At 35.5% G+C, this 27,057-nt stretch overlaps 1 protein-coding gene across 2 annotated transcripts in view; it reads right to left on the minus strand.

Annotated features, from left to right (window-relative positions):
* Positions 1–27,057, minus strand: part of LOC118195197 (voltage-gated potassium channel subunit beta-2-like) — a 610,691-nt gene that overhangs the window by 292,977 nt on the left and 290,657 nt on the right. For both annotated transcript variants that reach the window (XM_085827033.1, XM_085827032.1), the window contains 3 exons: positions 12,579–12,698; positions 3,965–4,008; positions 1,572–1,609 (listed from right to left, as the gene is read on the minus strand). In XM_085827033.1, coding sequence (XP_085683159.1) covers positions 1,572–1,609; positions 3,965–4,008; positions 12,579–12,698 — 202 coding nt within the window. The remainder of the gene's footprint in view (positions 1–1,571; positions 1,610–3,964; positions 4,009–12,578; positions 12,699–27,057) is intronic.

Here is a 27,057-nt window from a genome sequence, read left to right on the forward strand (position 1 = left end):
GTTGTGTTCTGTTGTGTTAAATGTATTCGCTTCATCTTAAATCTTCTGAAGTTAAAATAGATAAACGCGGACTATAAAGGTAAATTGTCTATTTGCCCTCTATCAGCAAACTGCCTAATATTTCCCTGTAAGTAACCGTAGAAACTAAGGTAATCCACCTTAGCAATTTTTTGAACTTCCAAATGTAAGTAAACATATAGTCCACTGCCGTTGCATTCCTCAGAAAACCATTCTAACTACCCTACTCCCCGATGAAAATAATAGAATCGCCTCTCTCATATGCTGCCGCTTTCGGATGTAGACGCTAGTGTTAATAAAATTAACATAATTCTTACAAAATGTAAGGCATTTTTCTTTCAGTTTAAATTAACAATATAAAAATATGTATGACAACCTCTAACACTTTATCAGGAATTCTAAAAACATGCTGTTTTTATATATTTGTGATTTTGCTGTTGAACTGAATTTTATGTGACGTAAGCACCAAGAACGTGATATTTAATAAATATAGTAAATACACAAAAAGTTAATAATAATTAAAAAAATCTGAAAGCTTTCAGATTTTATAGTACGCTCAAAAGAGCAATTTTTAACGCTTTATGTGTTACCTTTACTTAAAAAATGTCATGTTCTTCGCCATTAAATCAGAAAATTCAATCCAACAGCAATTTCACAAAAAATTTAAAAACAGCATATCTTTAGAATTTCCGATACACAGTCTTGCGCGCTGGAGATAAAAGTGTTTTTTCCGTACAGTGTTGCCATTGCTCACTTTGAAACTGTTGAGTTTGTTAATCAAAAATTCGTTAAAGTTTTACAGAATTTGAAATTCATTATAAAACAAATTCGCAATTGAAAATTCGGGCTTCTAATTGCCCATGTTCGGTGGAGGACTTTGCTATTCAAAATTTGACGGTTCTAGGTACCGTTGTTTTTCGTTAATACCAGAAATATTCATGCATTCGTGCAGATTTTTCATTTTTTAATTTCTTTAAATATAATACATGCCGATAGTATTTTATGGCAACAGTTTGAAAAGTGAAGCAAAGCGAAAAGTGAAGCGATGCAAAATACAGTTTTAACACTAATAGCCTTTTGGGTCTAATGTTCCTTTGGGCTGAAAAGTTTTGTAAAGCTATGTTAGTAAGAATACTCAGCATTTATATGATAAACTGAGAAAAGGCTGCAAAATATATAAAAATATATGTGACGCTTAACACTGCGTCAGCAATTCTAAACATATGCTGCTATGCACCTTTCAAAAATTGTGTGAGTTTTGTTACTTAACTGTATATGGCGTAACTGCAAAGAAAACGCTGCTTACAAGACAACGGCAAGAAAAAATATAAAATAGAAGATTAGTAGGAATGATTTAGACTTGTAGACTGCAAGCTTAACCAAGAGCTTAGACAACATTAACAAACCCTTTTGGGTAACCATTAAAATCTGAAACCTTTCAGATTTTTTTCCTCTTTATGTTTCTTTTTTCCCCTTAAGGTCAACGTTCCTTAATGAAAATGTATTACTTTTGTAATTAGGAAATTATTTAATGATAAAAAATATATTCTTACCTCTTCTGAAAGATTTTGTCCAAACGTTACCCATGTTCCTGCAACAGAAAAATATATTTCAAGTTCATTCAGAATATTTTTATTCTAATTAATGCAATAATAATATAGTCTATCTACTACTACTATAGTAGTAGTAGATAGACATAAAAACTGTATTTATATTTTTCCAACTCAGTAGAAATCAAAGTTTTGTTAATCAGGGCTGCAGTGGTTGATATTTATAGGCATGAAATCAAATGGAATGGGAAACAACTTTTGTTAATAAAAAATAAAGATGCAAACATTTAAACAAATAGCTCTTAACAACTTTATTACTGACATTAATTATAATTGTTACAAACTACATTAGAAATGGTATGAAAATAAAAGAGATGTAAATTACTAAGAATAATGGACATTGCGTTTAAATTTTTCACTTATTGTGGGAACAGTATAATTCTGAAACATGGATTAAAGAATTTTTACGACACTGAATGACAGTATTGTGAAAACTGTAATTTACTAGCCATCGTGAATCATAAATGGCAGTGTAGAAAGTAATATAGCCGCTATTGTAGAAAGGAAGGTAATAAGCTATTGATTTTTTACATTGAATAATAAAGGATCTATGTATATACACATACATATGTGTGTGTGCAATATAAATAATTCCTCTTATAGTCCTCTCAGTAGTCATCTCTTTTTAATCCTCTCAGTAGTCCCTTATATTCTTAATTTTAATTTGGGTATTTCCGATTTCTGTTTTAAAATTCGTAACTATTGATAATATTGTTACATTTTTTATTCTTCTGACACCAGTTGTTACGTTATTTTCTTCCGTCACGTTCGTACGGGGTTCGTAGATTTGGGGTGAATAACGACGACACTACTTGATGAAGTATCGAAACACACTTTATTGGCCAGTATTGTCAGGACAGCTTCAAAACACGTTTACAGTCGTCGATGAACTACTATAAACACGCTGACACGATCAGCGATACAGCCTTCAGGTTATCAGGCTATCACGGTGGAGACAGCTTCCTGCAAAGCACCCGACTCTGCTTTCCAAGTACAGCTCCCGACTCTGCTTGGTCGTTCTCGGAACTCCACGTACTCTCGAGACTCTCCACACTACAACTCGCGATGCACTCGAGGACACACATAGCACATATCACAGCTTCCGACTCTTCGGATCAGTCGTTCCCGGAGCTCAACACGCTCTCTCGACGATGCACTAACCGTGATACACTAACAGATTCCTTCGGTGCACTCGACGACCCACTCGGCACTCGTTGCGCGGCTGTCAACTCGATCGACTCCACACTGCTCGCTAGACGAGGCACATTCTCTGAGATACAACACACTAACTGACTGCGGACCAGTAAGGTTTATATAGCTTTCGGCTATATAAACCTTACTGGTCTGGGAACATTCTGGGCTAAACCGGTAAGATTTCGTTTCAGAAAGTTCTCCAACCGTCCATGGTATATAGCCAATTTTGTCCCCAATGTCGCCAAATGGGCGATTTCTCGCCAAATGTAGCAACCCTGCTTTCCCTTGCCATTTTATGGCAACCCTAAAGCTGCTTTGCGGGGAAGCCATCTCACCGTGCCTTTACATTTCGTAACACTATATCAATCTAAACTGCGTCATTTAAAATGATTCCATGTCATGGGATCTTCCATAACGCTGCAATGCTCGTACACTCTCCACCCCCTCCACACACACACACACAAAGGGGGGGGCAGTGTTCTATTGAGCCGATTGGCGAAATTTAATTTCGGTTTTTCATGTCACGAAAGCATGACTTAGGATGTATACTAGATGTATATATAGCATTGCTCTAACATAGCAATTTTAACACAAAATCTTGAGTTTTCCTAAATAGCAAGGCCGTATATATACGGTTTAGAATATTTTTTGTGATGTTTGTACGTGCGTTTTCAAAAATGTCCAACATAGTAAAGCTATATATTAAATGGACTTAAATCCAGGTACAAAATACTTGGGGCATTCTCGCACTAAAATCAAGAAAATACCTCTTTGTCAGAGCAGGTTTCAGAAATTTGGGCTTTTTTGTGTGTAGGAAACCTAGTGTCGGTGAGAGGGTTTTAATGGCAATTTCGTTTGAGCTGAGTTTAACTTTTAACAAAGCATACATATTTCGATTTTTTTTATTAATTTAGAAGTCAAACAACAAAAAACAGCATTATATTGTTGCTGGTTGACTTCTAAATGAATGCTTGTTCGGCGTGTTATTGTATCTTGCGTTATCACACATGTTTCGGTTTTAGTTTGCAGAAATGAAGAAGTCAGTGAGTGTTGTTCGGTGAAGAAACCAAGTCATAAAAATTTGATTGATTAGATTCAGATTTGTTTTTTACTTGAAATAATAGTTTATAAATTCAACTTACCTAATCCAACACTAGATATTTTGAGACCAGATTTTCCCAGATTCCTGCAACAAAAGCTTTTTTTAATGTAAGTATTTAACACATTTACATTTTCTTCAAGAATTATTTTGAAACTTTTAATAACTAAATATGTAAAAAAAATTCTGCGTTATTCAAAATTTGCTGTAAATACCGTATTACTCGCGTGTTATCCTCTCTTCGATTGCGAAATACTAGCAGTTTCTTCACAAATCCTTTTTCATATATGTGTGTGTATATATATATATAAGTATATTTATACATATGTTACCGTGAAAGACCGAAATTGGAGAATGTCGACTTTCACCGGAGAATATGGGCATCTGGGACCCCTAATTTGGAATTTGGTTTTTTATGTATTTCATATTTTGCCAGACATTAAAGATTTTTTTCTTTGATTTCAGTTTATCGAAATCTTGCTTTTATAAAAGCTTCACTTAGTTTATTACTCAGTAACATTCAAGATTGAATTTGAAAGTATCTTAGGCTTTACTGAAAGGCAACATGGTGGCGCGGGGAAGATAAAAGTATTTTATTTCCGGCCGCGGCAACACATTTCATTCATAGAGAAGAGTTTGTTAATTAAAACTAAAAGATAGATAAATACCTTACGTTTTCTTGAATGGCAAGAGTCTCGCAGGTTGGAGCTAGAAATTTTTTATTTAAAACAGTGTTGCCACCGCTCGTTTTTAAATACAGTAAGACCCCGCTTAACGCGGGGGATACGTTCCATCAAAGTAGAGCGTAATGCGAAACAGCGCTAAACGAGGCTATCTTTACATGTAAATATTGGGGTTAGGGGAAGATGGCTAGGAAATTGGTTAGGTATTAAATTTAAAAAGTATGTTTTTTAATAAAAATAAAACCAAACATTTATTTCTTAAAGCCCAAATTAATACCACATTATTATTTCTTGCAAAAATGAAAACAAAATATAAATAACAAAACGAATATTCTTAAAAAAAAACAAATAAAATTCTCAGTCAGTCATATTTAGTTAGCCTTCCGCGTTTTCAGTGTTCTGCCTTTTTGTGACAAAAGCATCTAATGTTGTTTGCCTTTTTCTTTTGCGCTGTCCTCTTAAAAGTTCTTCATAAACGGATAGAGCATCTCTAACACCACGCCTTACTTTTGAGCTCCTGTCAAAATTCGGATCATTTTCAATGAATTGATCCATTATTTCAGTTATGGTAGACAAACTCCTTTTTACAAACGCCATCGAAAGTTCTTTTTGCTCTTCTTCTGAATCACTGCTGTCAACATTTTTGTTTTCTTCATGTTCAGTTAATTCCTTGAGCTCATCATTAGAAAGACTAGCCGCTGCTTCTTGAATTATTTCTTCGACATCTTCCACATTTACCCCTTCAAAGTATGTCTGTACAATACCGCACCAAACAAGAAATACAAGTACACTCTTTCGGATATGTATTTGAAACCTATCGCTGCATAATATTTCGGGAAATCCCCGTATGCTGCGAGCGATTTCGTGGAATCCCCGGGTTGAAATAAAAGAGCGCTAAACCGAAACAGCGCTAAACGAAACAGCGTTAAGCGGGGTCTTACTGTAATTGAGTCTGCTGATAAAAAATTCATTAACGTTTCACAAAATATGATATAAATAATAAAACAAATTCGAAATATGGATCAACAAATGAAGCTCAAATTTGTTAGTGACTCGTGTAGCTACTCTTCGCAATATAATCAGAAAGAATGCAGATAAGGTGAATTTCTTGGATTTTTAAACGTAATTTTTTTATTTCTATAAATGTTATTAAGAATTGTGTCTTAGAATAGCAGACTTCTCTAAGTTGTTAATAACATCGAAACTGTTAATTTTTCAAAATTACTAATTTTAAACAGATACACTTACTGCTGTTAATAATTCTGGTGTCGAATTTTAAAAATATATTTGCTAGATGTATTTCAACATTTCATTTCAATACTTTCTTTCCTGATAATTAAAGTCGTTTACTGTTGATGGTACCGAAATTAAGGAACTTGGAATCAAACAGTTAAGATAACTCGCAGATATCTCTCCCCCCCCTTTCTTTTGACGGAAACTGAAAACCAGTGCAGCTTGACCTGTTATTTAATTAAATAGGTCTTCGCTTATTTAATAGGTATACGACCCTGAAGTCTTTACCTATCTATATCTGTCCTTATTGGGTATCCTAGAAGTGAAAAATAAATCCAAACGTTGGAACAAACCTGTACACTTGAAGTGCTGAATGACATCCAATGTGGCAGCATGTAACAGGGGCATAACTTGCGCAAAATAACGATTTAACCTATCTGAAGCATAACTTTCTTATCGTAAAAGCAATTTAGCACATCTGTAGCATAAAACCTTGGCATAACTTTCTCCTCGTAGTTGTTACGGCTGAAACGTCCTTCTTCCTCCGTCTCTTGAAGCTAACAGAATATCCTCGGCTAATCTAATCTAATGATCCTGGCTAGGGCAGGCTTTAGTCGAACTCGACTTTTACTGCCTATCATGATTATGTGCCATAGGCTTGGTAAATAGATGTTACAAAGGAGATACCTCCACACCGACAGGCGAAGCTGGTGCTTGTATTCTTGGTACAAAAGTTGGAAGATGAAAACGTTTGAAGAGCTGCGCGGAAAGGTGAGGTGGGCGGAGTCGGCCGACGAGTTGCGGTTGAATGAGGGAGAAAATATGCGATTCGTTGGGGCCAGTCACGTGGGTGGTCACCCTTCCAAGTGTGCCTTCGTGGTGTAGTGGTTCTGCACGCTGGGCCGGTATTCCAGAGGTCCGTGGTTCGATTTCCCGCTAAGGCGATTGCTCATTTTTGGCGGGTGGCATTCCGACCCGAGAACAAATATCCAGAACCGACCGCTCAACGGGAGGAGACCTGGTGTTTGATCCAAAGCCCGAAGTGCCGGTTCCCTGAACCGGGGGTCTGATGCCCGGAACCGGCTGGAAACCACTGTAGGCGGCGTGAACCGTGCGCGGGAGATCGTCGTAGGCAGTGGCGGAAGGCAAGAGACCCGGCGTTTGATCGATGGGCAGGGGCTGTGGGAATGGCTTCAGGTGCCCCTGCTAGCGTCTCCCACAGCTCAGCGTCAGTCTCCACGTCGTCCCGCTGGAAACTATACGCAGCCTTGGCCAGGCCCTGGCTCGTATAGGCTAATGACGCTGGGCAAACCGATTCTAGGGGATTGACTGGTAGGAATTTCCGGAACCGACCATTTATGGGAGGAGACCCGGGGTGCTCCCAAACCACTGGCTGGACTTGTGTCTTGACAGCTTCGGTCTCTTGGGTATATAATCAGACTTCACCGGACTAGAACCATAGGTCCATCCTATGGTAGGCTCAGGCTTGGCAGGAACCGTACTGTTACTGTCGTGTCTGTTGCCTTCGCTGTGGGGACGCTCTCATGTACATATTAAGCGCTGTGTCGGAGGGGACGGCTCCCCGGGAAGCCCTCAGTGTGATGGACTGTGGCGATGAACACAGAAGAAGTCCCTGCGGGCTGTTCGGTGGGTTGGCGCCCCGCCGACACAGTCGTTCGAGTGGGGCTGTGAATCATGTTAAGGCAGTTCTTGAAGCAGCCAGGTAATGTAACCCAGACTTGATGTTAATGTCCCTTCCAAGTACTGACCCCAAGAGTAGCTGCTTGAAACTGGAAACAAAAACGTTCGGGTGAGAAGAAGCAAATATCTTCATAATAAGGAGATGAAAACTTAATCTTCTGCTTCAGTTAGCATCAATATATATACTGCAATGCTTGGAATCCGATTGTTAGTTTATCTATCATAGTTTTCGCATTTTTTAGTCTTTGGATTATGTTCATGAGTTTAAGAAAATGAGATAAAATTCCTTCATTCTCAAGCGGATTTTGGATATTTTTAAAAGTATTTGTATCTGGCAATTTGTTCTGAAGTCTTCTATTGTTGCTTGCGTTTTTAACCGAATTATTCTGGCTTCGTTTTTCTTGGGTAAGAGGAGGGAAGTTTTCCATAGTTTTAGTCGGCATCTGCGGTTGTTCTTTCTTCATAGCGTTTTGAATATTAAGCTTCTGGGTCTTTTTATGATTAATTTTTGCTAGTCTCTGTTGATATTCAATACATCCAGTGAAGGAACTAACATGAGATTGTTCACAGAAAACAAATTTGGGAGTTTTTTTTATCCTTTAATTTGCTTTCACTGGTACGGTGATCCTCTCCGCATTTGCAGCATCGCGCTGCATGAAAACATTTATGCTGGGTATGCCCATACCTTTAGCATTTGAAGCACACTATTGCTTGACCTTTCCTACTGGAAATTTCCTATCGGTTAAGTTTCTGAAAATAGCTTCTTCCGGTATTATTTCTGGAATGGTTTTGATTACTGCTTTGGTAGTTCTTTCATTGTCAAAAATATATGGTAACTTAATTTAAATTTCACTAAAGCTGTAGTTATGTGTAGCAGTTGACGCATATAACAGAAGTGGGCGCAGCATAGTTGCATTGACCATCGTTGAACTTTTTAACACATAATACAAATCAAAGTGCTGCCCTCGAGGGCGCAAAGTTATTTAATTATTCATTCATTCATTACTAATTATGCCGAAATATTGCATTAGATGCAACGTGTCCGGCTCATGACAAGTCTGCCCGAGGGGCACATTACATATCTGTGTCTGGACCGAGTGATAGGAGGTATTGGAATTGGGAGAAAAAGGGGGGGTGACCACTGGAAATTTAATTATAGACAATTTTGCAAGATTATACGGAATGCCTTTTTATTAAAACCTGGTGGAGAATTAATCTCTCAGAAATAATCGTTTACATGGACCCACCCATGCATTAATAAGCGCACATAATACATATTTCAGGTCACATTTCTATATTCAATACTTACAGAGATAAAATACTAAGCAACCTTTTTTACATACGGTATATGTGAGAAGCATTAAACATCTCACCTCGGAAAATTAACTTGTGCTTGATAAACAAAACAAATGTATATTTCATAACATAACCACTCACAATAATACAGCCATATTATAGACTACAACCTGTGTACATAATTAACATGCAAGCTTTTAATAAGCATAAAATGAAAGTATCTAAAGTATTGATTTTCTTCCACAGCGAATGAAAGAAATATATTAAAATAAAAACATGTAACAGAAACATAAATTAATTAGCCAGAAATTAAAAGGGAATTGTAACTGCTCCAAAAGCGGAGTAAAAGGCCAAAATCCACACATCAATAGACCAATATAAACCACAATTTCCTTTTGATCTCGGTTCCCAACAAAAGAAGAAAGACAATAAAAGTCGTAATAAATTAGCAAAGAAACATCTAATGCAATTACTACACATCAAAATAAAACTTCGAGGGTAAAAAAACACCAAAATGTCCAAAGAAAGGAATGAGGAATTAAATTATATGCATGTTTCATTGGGGAAAGACTCGTGTACAGTTTTATTAGTCGCGTTTCTGAAATTTTTAACTTTACTTCATATTTTTTTAATTAAGTAATTAATTAGATAAACAATGTATCAAATGTGTATTATTAAATGACTCAGAAAATTCTCCATTACATATTTCTGAAGCGATTGGAATAAATAAAGAAAATCTGCATTCCTGGCCTACACTAAATCTAATCTCTGAAAACTTTAACAAAGTAAATTTGATTAGAAATAAGATAGTAAAAATAAAATGCTAATATTAATTATATTTGATAAGAAGTATGCATAATACTGTTACAAATAATTTGTAAATATTAAAATTTATTTGATTGCATTGCTATTGTTGTATTATTGTGTAATGTTTTATTTAGTTATCTGCTAAGTTCTTGCTTTCAGGATAATATTTTCGAGTTACAAAATTATTGATCTTTAATTCCTGAAGACCAACAATGTTTAAATTGTAACATTAGCTCAACTAGAACGCGAGATATAAACAAAAATGCTCCTGACAGGATTTGGCGACAAACGTGGTTCCGACATTTCGCAATTTATCGCCAACTTGACGACTATTTGTAAGATTCAGAAAAACGGTAAAACTGGATATATTGTCCAGTTTGGCGCGTTTTCAAAAAATTGCCAAGCTGCCAAATCGGTTGTTTTCGCACATTTTAGAAAATCGCTAACTCATCGTCATATTACATGATTGGGAATTTGAATTAATTCTGTAAACATGCAAAAAATAGATCATGTAAACATGCAAAAATATCTAAAACCGGACATCAAGAAAAACAACGAGGGAAAGTGCAGAATCGTCCACTGCTTGGCGCGTTTTTAAGAATTGCACATACTCGAGATAAATATTTTCACTTAAAAAAAACATCCTAGAATTGCACAAAAATGGCATTGCGCACTCCCTTGACTTTATCCATGCACACATAGACCTAATTTCACTTAAAAAATCAAAGAAAATTGACAAAAATCCAATTCTTCTTACACTTGTAAAAAGCGCCAAACAAATAAGTGGACGATTCTGCACTTTACCCAAAGCATTTGAGAGTTAATAATTATATATTTTATAGGATCGACAATATTAAAAGTTTTCAAATTATCATATACCATTTTTAAGATAGTAGCAAAATGGAGTAAAGAGTATTACAGTCATAAGTCGTTAATTCAGACACCCATAATCCGGAATGATCTATAATCCGGACCTCAAAGCTACAAACTTTCTGCGCATGCGCATTGACGCATGCGCGTAAGACCGTTACGGCTGCGAATATGCGTGTGCGCAAGCTCATAATATGTTTACGCATGCGCGTTTAATGTATAACGGACAGTATAAGCGAAGGTAAAATTATCTAATTCAGTTAATATAACAGATCGCGTTGTTTCTTAATCTTCGAATTGGATCCGGCTTATTATTTTTTGCAGACTGTTAGAGTAATTTTATAAAAGTAAGCTTGAACTTTCGATTATGTCAAATAGAATTTCTGATATATATTTACTAATATGTAAAGGATCTACAAAGCGAAAGTATGTTTCGAAGTCCATTAAACAAAAAGTGGAATTGCTGCAAAAAATGGATAAAGGCATATCCTTCGTTTGTCTAACCATTCCGAAATTTGTTTATCAATTTCAAGCTGCTTTGCGGCGGGGGGGGGAGGGAAACGCCGCGGCGAGCAATGAATTGGAAGTTGATCTTTCAGCACTATCCTTATCTTCAGGGCAGATGTTTTTGTTTTATTTGGCTTATAATTCCTTACTAAATGTAGTATTTCATCTTGAGGTACTTCGCCTTTGATATGATTTAAATCAATGTCCTCGTCATTATAATTCGCTTCCAATAGTGAAGAAAGTTACTCAGAGGTTATTGAAAACGAAAAAATTTCGATTGACAAATTAGTCGGTTCAGAAGTCAAACAACAAAAATCAGCGTTATATTTACAAAATTTTCACAGGACTAGTTTCGATGGTTTTACCGAACCACCATCTTCAGCTGCAAAACGAAACTCCTACAATCACAAAATGGCGGCCACACCACGTGCAAAAATGAAAGCAAAAAATAAGCCTGTTTGGGTGTGGCCGCCATTTTGTGATTGTAGGAGTTTCGTTTTGCAGCTGAAGATGGTGGTTCGGTAAAACCATCGAAACTAGTCCTGTGAAAATTTTGTAAATATAACGCTGATTTTTGTTGTTTGACTTCTGAATTAGTATTTATTCGGCGTGTTATTGTGTCTTAAATTAGTCGGTATTCTCGACTCAGTAATTATAGGACTTGAACAGCGGAACTTTGTAACTGAAGAAGAAATTATGTCTGTTTATAGAATTAAAGAGAAAGTATTACCACATAAAACGAAGCAACTTGAACAGCTTACATTGAAAGAAATGTTCAATAAAGTAAACAAATAAATAGTAAGCTTTTTTTTGTAAATTTTGATAGCCTTTAGATCATAATTGTTCTTTATTTCATAAATTACGGTTTCATATTTTTAATTTTATAATTTCTGCATGCCATCTTACCAGATTTAAACTGATGATCTATAATCCGGAAAAATCGATAATCCGGAATTGCCGAAGTCCCGACGTATCCGGATTAACGACTTTTGAGTGTATTACGAAATTTAAGAAACTGTAATAAACAGTAAATGATCAATAAATGATCAGATCAATGATGATTCATATTTAAACCAAGAGGTTACCAGATTTGGCGCGATTTCGCTTCACTTGGCGACTGGACCGTAATCTCTAGTCTAGCCCAGAAAAACATACTTTTGGAGCTTTAGCACAGCTTTTTCCCGAAACTTTCCGAAGCCTGTGCAGCTTCATACAAGACAGGCCTTTCACAGCGAAGGCAATTCACCTGTTGGTGAGCTGTGACACTTTGAGGTTCAAAGAACTACGTTTTAGATTTTACTTTCACGATGATTTTAGGAATTGACGATATTTCTATTGAGCTAAGGAGGAATTGCTTAATGACAGCGTTCTTCTTGAGCTCTTTGTTTCTTCGTGGGTCATTATTATATGTAACATTTTGCCAGTTTTTTTCACTCATTCGAAGTGATTATTGAAAGGACACGAAGGGAACAATATATACAGGAAATCAAAATCATATTCCTAATCTTAATATCACATTCTTTGCTTAATTTTCGATTATTTATCTTGCAAAATACTTACTTATATCTTATCCCGGTGGCTGCTGAGAGAGATATCTGTCGGCTCGGAGGTTGTGTCCGGGATCCATCACTTGTGGCGGAACTCTCATCAATGCACTCTAAACTAGCGATGGGGGCAAGACTGAAAAAGAAATGGTAAAATCAATTAATTGCATGCTCTTAATAACATGAATCAATTTACAATGGGCAGAAAAAGCTTTTGCGTCGGTACTGATTCTTCAGGAACACTCTAGGCGAGTTGGCGGCTCTTCAAGAAGCCGCCACCTCGCCACCAAAGTCAATAAAAATCGCAATTGTTACTATTCAGTATTGGTATACTGAATAGTAACAAATGCGATTTTTATTGACTCCAGACATACGGCACATGAATACGGCTGCACACCGTTCTGCTTCACTTCCATTTCAAATCCAGCACAGTGCCTTGCATTTGTTTACTTGACTCTGCCATTTAGTATTCAGAAATATCTACAATTACAGAGATTATAAATGTCTTATTTATTCGAAACTCGAAATCTGTGCGTCACGTCGAAACTTACATCTGCAATTGTGGTCAATTCTTTTTATACTGCTTTACAACTTCGATTGAGACACATATGTTTGGAGTCCAAAAGGTTTGGAAACATATTTCACCACAAGAAATACTGAGAGATTTGCTTTTTGTTTAATTTTGAAGCCCCGAAGACTGGAATTTTACGACTGGAAACATATTAATTACACAGTGAGAATGGTAAACTGTTTAGGTTTTTATACTTAATTTCTTACGTTTGGTATAATGTATTTCTGAAGAGTCTTATGAAAGTTCTGGAATATGCATAAGTTATAATTATATTTCTAGCAGTCAGGAGCCAAAGTGAAGCAAAAGATATGATAGAATTAGCAGCATTAGCAGGGTAAATTAAGAGAATTACATGCTGCTTATTTAAAAATAATTCACTGTTAGTTGCTTAATTTAAAATTATTTTATTTCCTCTTTTCTACTACTGAACATAATGAAACAGCCAACCTGATCGGTACAGACGTAAGAGCTGCTGGCTACTGCTGTGTCCAGGCTCGAATAACAGAGAACTCTGGGATATTTGTATGTGTTCAGTATCTCTGCGGTATGGAGGAGCTGAAAATAAACCTCGAGCCGAAAAATCCCTTTCATCCGTCATGTGATGGATTTTCTTTCAAAACTAGAATACAACTGGGAAAAGTCATAATTTCACGTTAAAGTCCTCAATGCTCATACTAATGACAAACGCTTTTTAGTGCTTCTCGCCATGGTAAAATTCGTGGACATGATCTGATGCTACTATAAGACAGAGATTCTCAGCCAGGAAGGTTTGGTGGGATTTCCTAGCTTCAGGAGGAGATGCGTTCAGCCTTTTACTTTCAGTTGTTATGTATTCAGTTTTAGTTATAATAAAAAAAAAATTAGTCATATTCAAAATTGGGTATTTATTAAACCTTTCTATGCTTTTTGTTATTTAATTTAAAAAATACGTTAAAAATAATCTCAATCTAAATAAATGTATATTGTGACGAATTTCGTACACACATGAGTAATTTTAGTGAAATTATGTGTGAAACTGTAGTATTTTTCCTCTGTATAACGTAACATGAAAATCTAAGGAAGCGAAGCTTTGCTTTAAAAGTAAAAGTACAGGAGTAAGTTTATTTAACATTGAGTAAATGGTTACCTGCCTAAATTTGGAGCAATATCACAAAGCTGACGACGGTTTTGGCGACTTATTTTTATCGCCAAAAGTTGTCAAAGTTGGCGACATTTGGATCCATTCCATGTATAACTATAATTGATATTGTGATTGAATAAAGCAATTAATCTAGATAGGTAACTGTAATCGCATTCGGGATTCATATGTAGCAATTTCGTAGTAAATTCGAGCACTTCTAGTAATTTCGAGAAATTTAAGATACTAGAGGTATCACGATGGCAGGGGAAAACGATATAAGAGCGGACAGAGCGTCAGTTTTTAGTAGTTGTTTAGTTCAGCATGAGTTCGGAGTATTCAGATATCTCCTTGTGAGCTTCGCAGTTTAGATACGCTTTGCATTGCTTTGTGTTTAGCATTCTTAGTAGTTTGAAGAGCAACTATTGTTTGCATTCTGCGATATTGTGGAGAACTGTACGAGTATTTTTGTGGAATGTGTCAGAATTCTAAAGTGTTTCTTTTGATAAAAGTAAGTTTTTCTAAGTTATCATCGGTTCTGACGGCATTCAACGTGTGTCGGACCCGTACGCACGAAATTATATATTATTTTTCGAGTTTCTGAAAGGAAGAGTCCTGAGATGAATGCTGATATGTATTTTTTTGACAACTGTTTTAAGCGGGTAGCTACTCGAGTGCTTAGATTTCAAAGAGATAATATAGTGAAAATATAAAAAAAATATATACTGCCAACCCGAACACTCTAAAAGGAATATCAAACACATGCAGCTTTTAAATGTTTTGTGATTTTGTTGTTGAATTATATGTGGTACACATATGAAGCAACGGATGCTTAATAATAAAGCTAAAAAGGAAAAAAAAATGAGCACATTCCTATTATGCCGTCAACTGAGAAACAGTCTCCAAGGGAAGGAATTGAGAGCTAATTATGGATAAGCATGACGTCACAGCACAATCATAACACTTCGGCTTTCGTTTCATGGAATTCCAACTGATTGCCAATGAGCTACAATTTCCTTTTTATGAATAATAATATAGATTTACGGTTTCTACTTTCTTCCTGCATTTTCAAAAATATTAAATTTTGGGCACTTCTACAGAATTGCAAGGTATGCATTATTTTCAAAGTTATGGAATTCTACCATAAAAGATTGCGTGTTAATGGAAACCATAAAAACAGATGAATATGGCCGGCAAAATAATAATTCCTTGAAACAATAACCTGCGGGAAGACTGTTCTCATAGCTTTCTGAATACAGCTTTGGGAAACCCAGAGGGTATAACTGAACAGAATCTAGGGTCTAACTGATCAACGAAAGAGTGTTTACAAAGTGAAAAAACAAACTGGTCGAATTGGAATTCCTAACTAAAAAAATCTGATGCGGACCCCACATGCACATGACTTCCTTGTGCAGAATATAAAATTATAAAAATTTTTTAATCCATTTAAATTATACTTATTTCTTCGTATTTCATTAAACATATGTTTCTCATTCAGTTCTCAATTTGAAGTAACGGAAAATCACATAGAACTTCAAAATATCGTCATTAAGTATTGAAAGTTATAGAAAAACATGAAACACCAAACACAGTTAAAACAATCAAAAAAACAATTTTTACAATTTTAATTAGAAATTCTAATGAAAAAAGAAATTCGGGCACCAGTCAAGAAGGCAGATTTCTCTCTGCAGAAAACTGCATCCTTTTGGTCCCACTCAGCAAAAAGACACTGAAGCTGCAGAAGCTTACTTAATCCACTATTCTGCTAAGTTCCAAATGTAAACAAATACCGCTGCTATGGTAAAACTTAAATTGGGTTTAGCCGCACTTAAACAATTTTCCAATTGTATCTAATTCTATAACTATTGCATGCAGATTAACTAAAGTCATAAAAACCTTAACCGGAAGATAAGAACAATATAATCAATCATTCTTAAACCAAAAAATGCACAATTTACCAGCATACAAGAATAAAGAAATGAGCTTAATAAGCCGAGTACCATATGTATAGATGATTTGTAAGGAAAGGAGATGTTAAGAACCAGCTAGGGCCGTAAAGAACTTTCGAGCTTCCTGATTCCTGATATTACATGTAAAACAATGTCAAATCATCAAAATCAAAGTTAAATCAAAATCGTTACGCGAAAAAAAAACCTATCCAATATACATATAATAGAAAGCGTGTACAACAAAATCAAAAATTGTACGCGGAAAAAAAACCTGTCTAATTTAAATAAAACCGAAATGTTGTACCTAAAGACAGACATGGTAAATCTTCTCTGCTCGAGGCTTCAAACAGAACTTATCAAGGGAAAAGTGCTTGAAGCCCTCAACTAACTTGATTAAATCATAAAGGACATGCAAACGTGATTCGTCGGAAAAGCATATTTAGACCGAAAACGGCTTTCCTTCTAATATGATTAGTTATTAATCTACTACTAAGTATGTCTCAATAGATTTTCCCCTTTTCCCGACATATTTGCGTGTTGTGAAAGATGCATACATACGTACAGTGGCTACGAAAAAATCTCTACTGAAGCCATTTTAAACCATTTTTATCATTTGTTTGGGGAAATAGAGTGCACAGATGTCAAGTAAAACATTGCTTTATTGCATTCAGTTGCGATCAAAATGGGTATTTTCCTTGAAATATTATATCCGAAAATTTTCACGATTTCAATATTTCCTTTTTACTTCCGTACAAGGACGTAAGAATTAGGCTTATCCGCACTCAAACAACTTTTAAATTGTTGACAGTTCTACAACAATGACATGCAGGCTAACTAACGGCGTAAAATACTTAACCGGAAGATAAGAACAAGATAATTTAAATATTTGTAAAGCAAAAAATTTGCAATTTACAAACGTAGGCATAAAAAAAGAGAGCTCACGGAGCCGGATAACAGAGTCGGTATATAAATATATATATATACTTCTGGTTCGGCCAAATGCAGCGAAAACGGGGGTGCACAACTACATGTTATAGCAGTCCTATGTAGAAAATTTTTAAATATTCTAAAACTCCTCGTGTTTGAGTTATGAGAGATACATGCATACATACGCACATACAGATGCCAGGATGCAAATCTCATCTGAATCCACTTTATCTCAGTTTATAATTTGGTTTGGGAAAAAGATTCTTTATTCTGTCCTCACTTACAGATATCAAGCAACAACATCGTTAAATTGCATTCGATCGCGGTTAAAATGGGTACTTTCGTTGAAATATGGTACCCGGAATTTTTCGTGATTACAATATATTCTTTACTTTGTACGAGGAAGTAAAAAGCACTTATGTTTACATATTCATCACTATAGGTAAACAGGAGGTGAACAGTACTTACACTAAGCAGACTAAGGCAATCCCGTATACTATTTCCGAAATCTCTTTAAAATAAGTGGGAATGCAGGATCACAACGCTGGGATAATTTCTCATAATGAATCTGAATCAATAGCTGATATTCTATGAATCCGGAACAGTCAGTTCGGCAACAGGAAAACAAGCAGGAAGCATCGCACCAAGCGTCGCAATTTCTTCAACGAGGATTTATCAGTTTGTGTACTTTTTCAATATCAAACGCTTAATTATCACTACGGAAACGAAGGTTCCCGAGTACTACTAGCAATGATATACGGGACTTGCATAATCGAAAATACCTTGATTTAAGGGGAAAATACAATGATATGCTTCTTGAGGTTAAATTAGAGTCTTGGAGGAAGTTTCCTTCGGATATCAATAATAAGAATGTGTGGAAAAAATTTACACTTACGGTATTAAAGAAACTTTTATGAGGAAGATTGAGATCTCGGGCCTTCGGCTTCCAAGCGGTAACTTTTCGTCTTCCTTGAAGGAAACTATCGATGCTATTCTTGATAAAGTATTTCCTTCTGATTGTGTGAGGTTTGATAATGACTTTCATACTCAGTGGCGCTCTTCTGCTCGCAGTAGATCTCAGATTGATCCTCCTTTTTTCGCATGCCGTAATTTTCGTAATTTAAGGCTTTTCAAGGCTCCTGGCCCGGATTTTATTCCCAATGAAACTATAAGATACATTCATCGGCTTTTCCCTGCAGCTTTTCTTAGATTATTTGATATATGTTTGAATCTTGGTGCTTTTCCACGAACTTGGAAGAACGCCCTCGTTATTGTGATACCCAAGAGACAAACGTTCAGTGTTCCACATGTGAATAATCGTAGGTGTATCTGTCTTTTTATTCTTTACGTAAATGTTTTGAATAACTAAATTACTTGGCATCTACATAAAGAAAATATTCTCAGTTCTGACCAATATGGTTTCATTGCTAAAAAATGTGCTAAGGATGCACTTCTGAATCTTAACAACATTGTACAGAGGGACAAGACGAGAGGTTTGTACACTATTTTAATTTTTCTTGATATTGAAGGAGCTTTCGATAATGCATGGTGGCCTGCTGTTCTTAATTTACTAAAAAAAATTAAAAATTAAAATGCCTCATAATGTGTTTAATGTTGTTTTTGATTTGCTGAAAGACAGGACGATCGATTTTTTTTTTTTGTTGGCACCTAAAGTGTTCGTTCTCAGAGAAGATGTCCACAAGGCTCTGTTTCCGGTCCCAAGCTTCGGATTATTATTATGAATGATCTCTTACAGAAAATTTCTGATCTCTTCAGTTGTAAAGTCATTGCCTTTGCAGATGATTTTTTGATTTGTATTCAAGCAAAAGAAATGCAAAAAGGCTTTTCATCTCGCCCAAGGTCGCCCAAGGATTTCATTTATCATTGGATTTTAAGCTAAACTTTAACCATGCAAAATCCAAGACCATGTTTATTGATAGACAAAATACTACTTATGAAGGATATCATTTGCTTTTAAATGACAATTCCCTTGAGAGGGTGAATGAAATTAAATATTTAGGTATTTTGTTGGACAGCAAATTAAACTGGAAAAAGCATATTTCCTACATTTCTAATAAATGTGAGGGACTTCAGCGTGGGCTGAATCGAATTGCATCGTTTTGGTGTTAAATCGAATGTTAGCGCAATTATTTATAAACTAGGCATTGTACCCTTTATTCCATATGGATATAGAGCTTGGAGATTGTCTCTAAAAAAGAAAATTAACTCTAAACGCCTGCTTCGAAATCAACGACGAATTTTACTGCGAGTTATAAGGGGTTACCAAACTATTATTTACAATGCTGTTTTCTCTCTTGCCGGATTTCCACCTCTGGGTTTGTTTATTCTGACCTTTATAGATTACAAAAATAGTCTTGCAAACTGCTCCATTTCTCATTTTAATCTTTTATTTCCCTCGTCTGTTCTTCCACATCCTTCTGTAAGACAACCAGTACAGATTCTGGATAGTATGGACACTGATGTAAATTCATTCTCACTTGTCTTGTATACGGGTGGTAGTAGGATTAAAGATAAAGTTGGTTTTGCTTATGCCATTTTTGAAGATGATATTGAAATTAAGTACCACCAATTTCGCATTAGAAATGAATGTACTGTAAATATTTCTCAGCTTCTGTGTATTAATTTTGTAATTAAGTGGATAATTAGCCAGGATGGACGTGGTTCCAGCTACTTAATCTTCTACGGATTCACTGTCTTCCCTGGAATCCCTTAAAAATACCTCTTTATGTAATGATATTATTGTTAATATACAGCAGTCTCTCGGAGATCTGGAGAAGAAGGGTATTTCAGTGTTTTGTCCATTTCAATTTTTTGGTCATCCGGTTATTATGGAAAGTAGAGAGTTGATTGGCTTGCTAAGAATGCAACTAAAATTGATATTAATGTTGATGTAAATATTCCAAAATATAATTTCAAAAAAAACATTCAAAGCTAAAATGATTGAGCAAATGGACCTGTGATTATATCTCTTCTGATAAGGTACCTGTAACAAAAAATTTCTTCCCAATTATTTTTGAAAGACTGAAAAGTAAGGACTAGTTGCTCAATTTTAAAGTTACGCAATTTTTGTCTGGACATGATAAGTTTAATGTTTATCTCGAACGGTTTAAGCTGACGTCTTCCAATTTGTGTTATTGCAATCTTAGCGTTCAGTAAAGTGTTTTCCACCTGCTTTTTGACTGCCCATTACTTGATAAAGAAAGAAATCTACGGAAAAGCAGATTAAAATTAATTGGAATTCATTGGCGCCGAAAGGCCTTGATTTTGTATCTTCAGCTTCGGCCTACCGAGCTTTCAGCGATTTTGTTCAGTTTTATTTTAAGCATTGTAAATGATTTCTTTATACATTTTTATACTTTTGAATTTACTTTTTTTCTGTGCTTTTTTCTTTGTGTATGATTTCATTGTGTTACTGAAAATTGATGTTATTACTTACAATTTTCCCTTTTTTACTTACAAATTGTAAGTGACATGTGATACTTTGTGGTGCACAAGGATTTCGTTTTCTTTAAATAAAAAGGAAAAGTAAATCGCTTGATCATTCAATACAATTGTTTTTCTTCCACGAGGCCAGAGTTGTTTCTTAATATTTATTATATCTTACACGACAGTTGTCATCGCAAAACTCTGCTTTCTCTTCTCTACTGTCACACCGTTTTCGTATTTATCATCAATAAACTATTCTTTCTTCATCTTAGGGCGAACCTGCATTCCTTTCTACGAATGATCACTTACATTCTTTGTCTGTCGCATCACACTTTTTTTTTAACATCTTCACTTTCGCTTGCCTTTCCATCAACCTCAAGACAGTACTAAAATTACACTAAACCCAGAAAAAGCGCTAAAATGCCTAAAAAAGGCACCCGAATTTTGAAAACCCCAAAAGGAATAACGAACACTCAGAGGAGCCAAAATCTCATTATTTGAACTCTTCCTCTAATTATAAAACAGCCATTTCTAATGCAACAATGCACCATTTCAAATTATTTTGGTGAATCACCGTCTGCCTCAACCTTTTCCGAGCCCATTCTAAATGCGTAAAAATTAAAGTAGGCGCCGCACATCTTTCTTTATCTACAGCGGGAAAAATCTGAGGGTAATTTCCTTATCCTGGGAAAAATTCGAAATGCATGACGGTCTGACACAACGTCTTCTACGATGAACAATAGATTAATCTATGTTTTCTATTTACATCACAGTTCAAGGAACACATAAGAATAAATGGCTGTTGTCTTCAGGTCAAGACGTATTTTACAAAAGCTGCCTCCTACAACAGAAATATATCTCAAAACTCCCTTCAATGTATCCAGATCCAAAACGCCGTTTCTTGTAGACCACCGAATAACCCGAGCTGCTAAAAAGGAAAACAGTCTGAATGTGTGTGGAAATGCGAAAGGGTTCTTTATTGTTTACATCTTATCTCGTACTTACTATGTATGCTTCGCAGACTAACTCCTCTTTTTCTGAATATTTCCTCTCAAGGAAGCCACAATTAGAAAAAAACCCCAAAACGAGAATTTCTGCGTAACACAACTAAAACTTAAATTCGAGGGGAAGGGCTGTTTAAAGCCAAACAGAAACTCTCAACACTTTGTTGGGGGTCATTTTGTTACCGTGATCATATAAACACAAACACCGACTACCTCTAAAACTGTTTAGTAACAAAGGACAGGAAAGTTGCAAAGAAAGTATACATCAAAGAGAAACTTATACGAAAACAGAATTCCTAACACTTGCAATTAGTGCTCGGGTCACGGAGACATAATTTTGGAGAACCTATCCTTATCGCAGCTGAGAGGTCTATGAACTGTAAGTTTTTCTCGTCACCACTAGATGGCGCTCGATAAAAAATTTGAGATGAACGCCTAAGATTTTCAATATATTAACCACTTTTCCTATTGAAGCAAACTCTTAAAATTTATTCATTCAAAAAAAAAATTATTGGTGTATAAAATCGGTATAATTTTGGATGTATTTAAAACAGCGCGTATCTATCGCGCTAATTATTGAAAGATAGAATATCCTGCATAAAGTTCCTGCGTTCGTGAAGAGACGCATGAATGTCGTTAAATTGTTGAAGCCAAGAGTTATTGCAATGGTGTATTTACCTTAGATAGGTACACAAGACATCCAGAGTCGCCGACTTTTTATTAAAGTCATATTTAATTTGACAAAGGGTATCTTCATTTATTTCATATTTTGTATAAAAAAGCGAAACATATATGAAAACAGAATACCTAACACTTGGAATTAAAGTTCGGGGTCACGGAAACATAACTTTGGAGAACCTATCCTTATCGCAGCTGGAGTTCCACTAACTGTAAGTTTTTTCCGTTACCACTAGATGGCGCTCGATAAAATATTTGATATGAAGGCCAAATTTTTCTTAATATTCACCACTTTTTGTATTGAAGCAAACTATCAGAATGCATTCATTCAAAAAAACGTGCCATCTGGAACTCCGGAACTAACAACACGGACGGCATTACTCTATATAATTACTGCCAATTTAAGGATATGAACATTCATGTACCTGATGATTCTACTTTTACCTCTTTAGCTTATGGCTGTAAAGACACACTGGATATTCTTATTACCACCAATATTAACCAGCAACCGTATCTTTTCACAGATAATGTTTTATCCTCTGTTCACTTTAATGTACGTTTTATTCTTTACGGGTTAAGCTACGGACTACCACCTGTAAATAACAAGATCAACTGGGAAGACTTCAGTTATATTATGCAAGAGAACACAGTTATTAATCTAAATTTAAACTCTCCCCAAGATATCGAAGATAAAATTGAAAAATTTACCCATGGTATGCACGAAGCACTCAATAAATCTAAATAGGCCATTCATCCAGAAAAATTCACTCTCCTTGCGTACATCCTTAACAAGATTAAAGAAAAGAACAGGCTTCGAAAAATTTATCATAGAACTTTAGACCCCATCGATAAACGAAATTTCAATCAAGCTAACAGAGCAGTTAAAAAACTCATCAAAGAATATAAAGACGACAGCTGGAACAACTTCGTTAACAGTCTGTCACATATCAATTACTCCGTGTGGAAAATTGCTAAAGCTATTAGAAGAAATAAAGATGAAATAAAACTTATTAATTACAATAATAAAGTTCTAATTAATCCAAAAGATATTGCAAACGCTTTTGCCAAATAATATAAAATCAATTCACTGTCACTCATTTTGTTAACGCTAATGATTCGGCAGTCATTGATCACGTGACTCAGCACTTAGAAAGTCTCAAAATTCAGACCAACCTACCTACCATTCCCAGAGAGATTACAGAATTAATTCGAAAATTAAAACTAAGAAAAGCTCCCGGTTATAACCTAATTACTAATAACACCCTGCAGAATTTACCAAGAAAAGCCATCCTGCAACTATATTACATCTTCAATGCTTGCCTGCGTATAGGATTTCTTCCTAAACAATGGAAGCATGCGATAATCATTGTCTTGAAGAAACCTGGGAAAAATGGTTCTTCAACTTCAGATTACAGACCCATCAGTTTACTTTCAGCTGTTGGCAAGCTGTTTGAAAGATTAGCCATCAATAGGGTCACTAAATTCGCTGAAGACAATAATATTATTAAGGAACATTAATTTGGATTTAGGCATGGATTTAGCACCACCCAACAAGTTACAAGAATTAATGAAATCATCGGTGAAGCCTTTAATAAAAACGAAACGGTTGCTGGCATCTTCATTGATACTGAAAAAGCGTTTGATAAGGTTCGGCACCCATGCCTCCTTATCAAACTTATCGGAAACAAATTTCCACCTGGATTAATCCTACTAATTTCAAGTTTTTTGGAAAACAGAACTTTTCAAGTTCGTATTAAGAACGAGCTATCTAATATCAGTGTAATGAAAGTAGGTGTCCTCAGGGCTCGAAGTTTTCACCTTTTCTTTTTAACATTTACATAAATGATCTTCGCAGCCACGAAGATGCCATTATCGCCTGCTATGCAGACGGTACTGCAATTCCCAGCAAATCCATCAATCCGCAAGAGGCCATCCAAAACCTCCAAAATGCAATAGACTATATCTTCCCATCGTTTAACTTTTGGAAAATTAAAATCAATGAAAGCAAATCCACTACAATATATTTCCAAAAGAACCCTTCCAGAAGACATCTCAACAATATCACAATTAATAATATCTCCATCCCAAATGAAAAATAAGTTAAATATTTAAGCGTTTATTTCGATCGAAAAGTAACCTTTAAAAATCATATCGAAAATATCTGTAAAATACCCAACCAAGCAATAGGCAGTATCTATGCACTCATAGGGAAAAATTCTAAACTTAGTCTCGCACACAAAAAGAGTTATTTATCTACAAGCTATCCGCCCGATTTTACTGTATGCATCTCCAGCGTGGGCTGCAACTGCAAGAACTCATCGCGAAAAAATACAAAGAATTCAAAACAAGGCCATCCGAATAATTACAAATGCGCCTTGGTTGGTTCAAAACAGCACTCTTCACAATGACTTAAAAATTAAACCCACGGATTCTGAAATTCTTCTCATAAAGCTTCTCATAACTTTTTTATGAAATGTGACAGTCATGCTAAGAATATCATCAAAAAACTACGAAATTATGATTTCACAACTGAACAAAGCCACAAGAGGCCCCGCACTATTCACCTTAATAGTCGGTGGTAATGTATATATTTTCCTTTTCTTCTTATTTAGCCAAGATTTTACTTCATTTTCTTTACTTATCAAATTACAAAGCACTATGGACTTTGTTCCTGCCAAAGCAGGTAGACTTTGTATATAAATAGTTTTTACGCTTGTGAAACGTTTCAATATACTGCCAATTGTATTTTTCATCATTACACTTTCCAATTATTGCTTGTCAGAAGAATAAATTTTATGAAATTTTAAAAATGCCTTTCAATACATCGTGCAAGAGATGGCGCAACCAGAGCTCCAATCAACTAAAATGCTTTTTTTCCTTACTAATAGATGGCGAAACACGAGCGCCTCATTTGTTCAAGTTTACTTATTCTACGGACGGCGGCACAGGAGCCTCTGTCGCTAGTAATCTCTGAGTTCTAGCACAGCATGTGCACAGGTACTTCCATATTATTGGATACAACTTACTCGATTCCTCAAGCATTTAAAAGTCAAGCATAATATTTGGTAAAGGCCGTTAATGGTCGATTGCGTCTTATTAAGTGATAAGACACAGACATAGAATGCCTGCAATAGTGTCTCCAAAAATTCCGCTGTATTTAAAGCAGCGCGGGTAATGCGCGCCTCATATTGAGGTAGAGAATGCATAGAGTTCCTGAGTTCGGGAGAAACACACTTATCTCACTCTTTAAATTGTTACCGGCAAGAGTTATCGCAATGGTATATTAATTGCCCGATAGGAAAACAAGACACCCAGAGCCACCGGCTTTTTAATAAACGTAATGTTTAGTCTGGCAATGGGTATCTTCATTTCTTTTTAACTTATTTCATATTCTGTAAAAATTCTATGAATGTGACGCAAGCTCAACGATTTGAAAGCAAAAGGATGCAACACTATTCGAAATAAAACATTGCCTTTCTGCAAAGTATAAGTTATCTTTAAATTTGAAACCAGAAATTGGACTTCTTAAAAGCAATGTGTTTCCACTGCCTCGAACGGAAATACGTACTATTCTAAACTTATAAAACTTAAATTCGAGGGGAAGGGGTTGCTTAAAGCCGAAGAGAAACGCTCACCACTTCGTTGGGGATCATTTTGTAACGGTTTTATATAAACACAAACACAGACTACATCTAAAAGTGTTTAGTAGCAAAGGACAGGAATAGTTGCAAAGAAAATATACATCAAAGGGGAACATATACGAAAACAGAATATCTAACACTTGCAATTAACGTTCGGGTTACGGAGACATAATTTTGGAGAATCTATCCTTTTCGCAGCTGGAAGGTCCACTAACTGTAAGTGTTTCTCGTCACTACTAGATGGCGTTTGATAAACTAATTCAAATAAAGGCCACATTTTTCTTAATAGTCACCACTTTTCGTATTGAAGGAAACATTTAAAATTTCATTCATTCACAAACTTTTTTGCAATGTAGCTGCAATAATTGTATGTATTTAGTGCGGCGCGTTTCATACACGCTAATTATTGAAGTATAGAATGTCGTAAAAAACACAGCAATCTAATTAAATTGTTAGCGCCGAGAGTTGTAGCAATGGTTTCGTTGTCCGATAGGAAAACAAAGCATCCAGTGCTACCGACTTTTTAATAAATGTCTTATTTAATCTGACAATGGGTATCTTCATTTCTTTTTCAAGTATTTCATATTTTGTACAATTAAAATAATGTTACACAACGGCACCAATTTGAAAGCAAACAGTTGTAACTCTATTCGAAATAAAGCATTGCCTTTCATCAAAATATAAGTTATCTTTAAATTTTAATCCAGAAATTCGACTACCTAAAAGAAATGTGTTTCCAGTGCCTCGAACAGAATACGTATTATCTTCAGGCACCAGCCAGTTGTCATACTGTAAAGCTTAAAATAAACTGCTCAAAACAATGAAAGGATATTGTAAGTTTTATATAAAATAAAGATATAAGCGAAATTTGTTTTGCCGAAAGTGGAAGAAGAGAATCACAAATGCAAATTTTTCTGATTTTCAAACTGTGGAGTATGCTAATTTTGAGTTCGACGTCAAAAACGTCGCTTCAGCGGCAGCGAATGAAATTTGACTTTCAACTGAATAAAAGTTGGTGTAGGTGTTGGTGTATTTAATTATGGCAAGGCACACGAGGGCTATCTGCCTATGGGGAGGGATGCCTTTCGTAGAGGCTTTCTAAGGGAAACTGGCTCGTATACACGTTACACATGTATACGAGCCAGTTTCCCTTAGAAAGTC

Source organism: Stegodyphus dumicola, chromosome 11 (genome assembly GCF_044657685.1).
Source record: "Stegodyphus dumicola isolate Sdum_Otavi_A_Nest chromosome 11, ASM4465768v1".
Lineage (NCBI taxonomy): Eukaryota > Metazoa > Arthropoda > Arachnida > Araneae > Eresidae > Stegodyphus > Stegodyphus dumicola.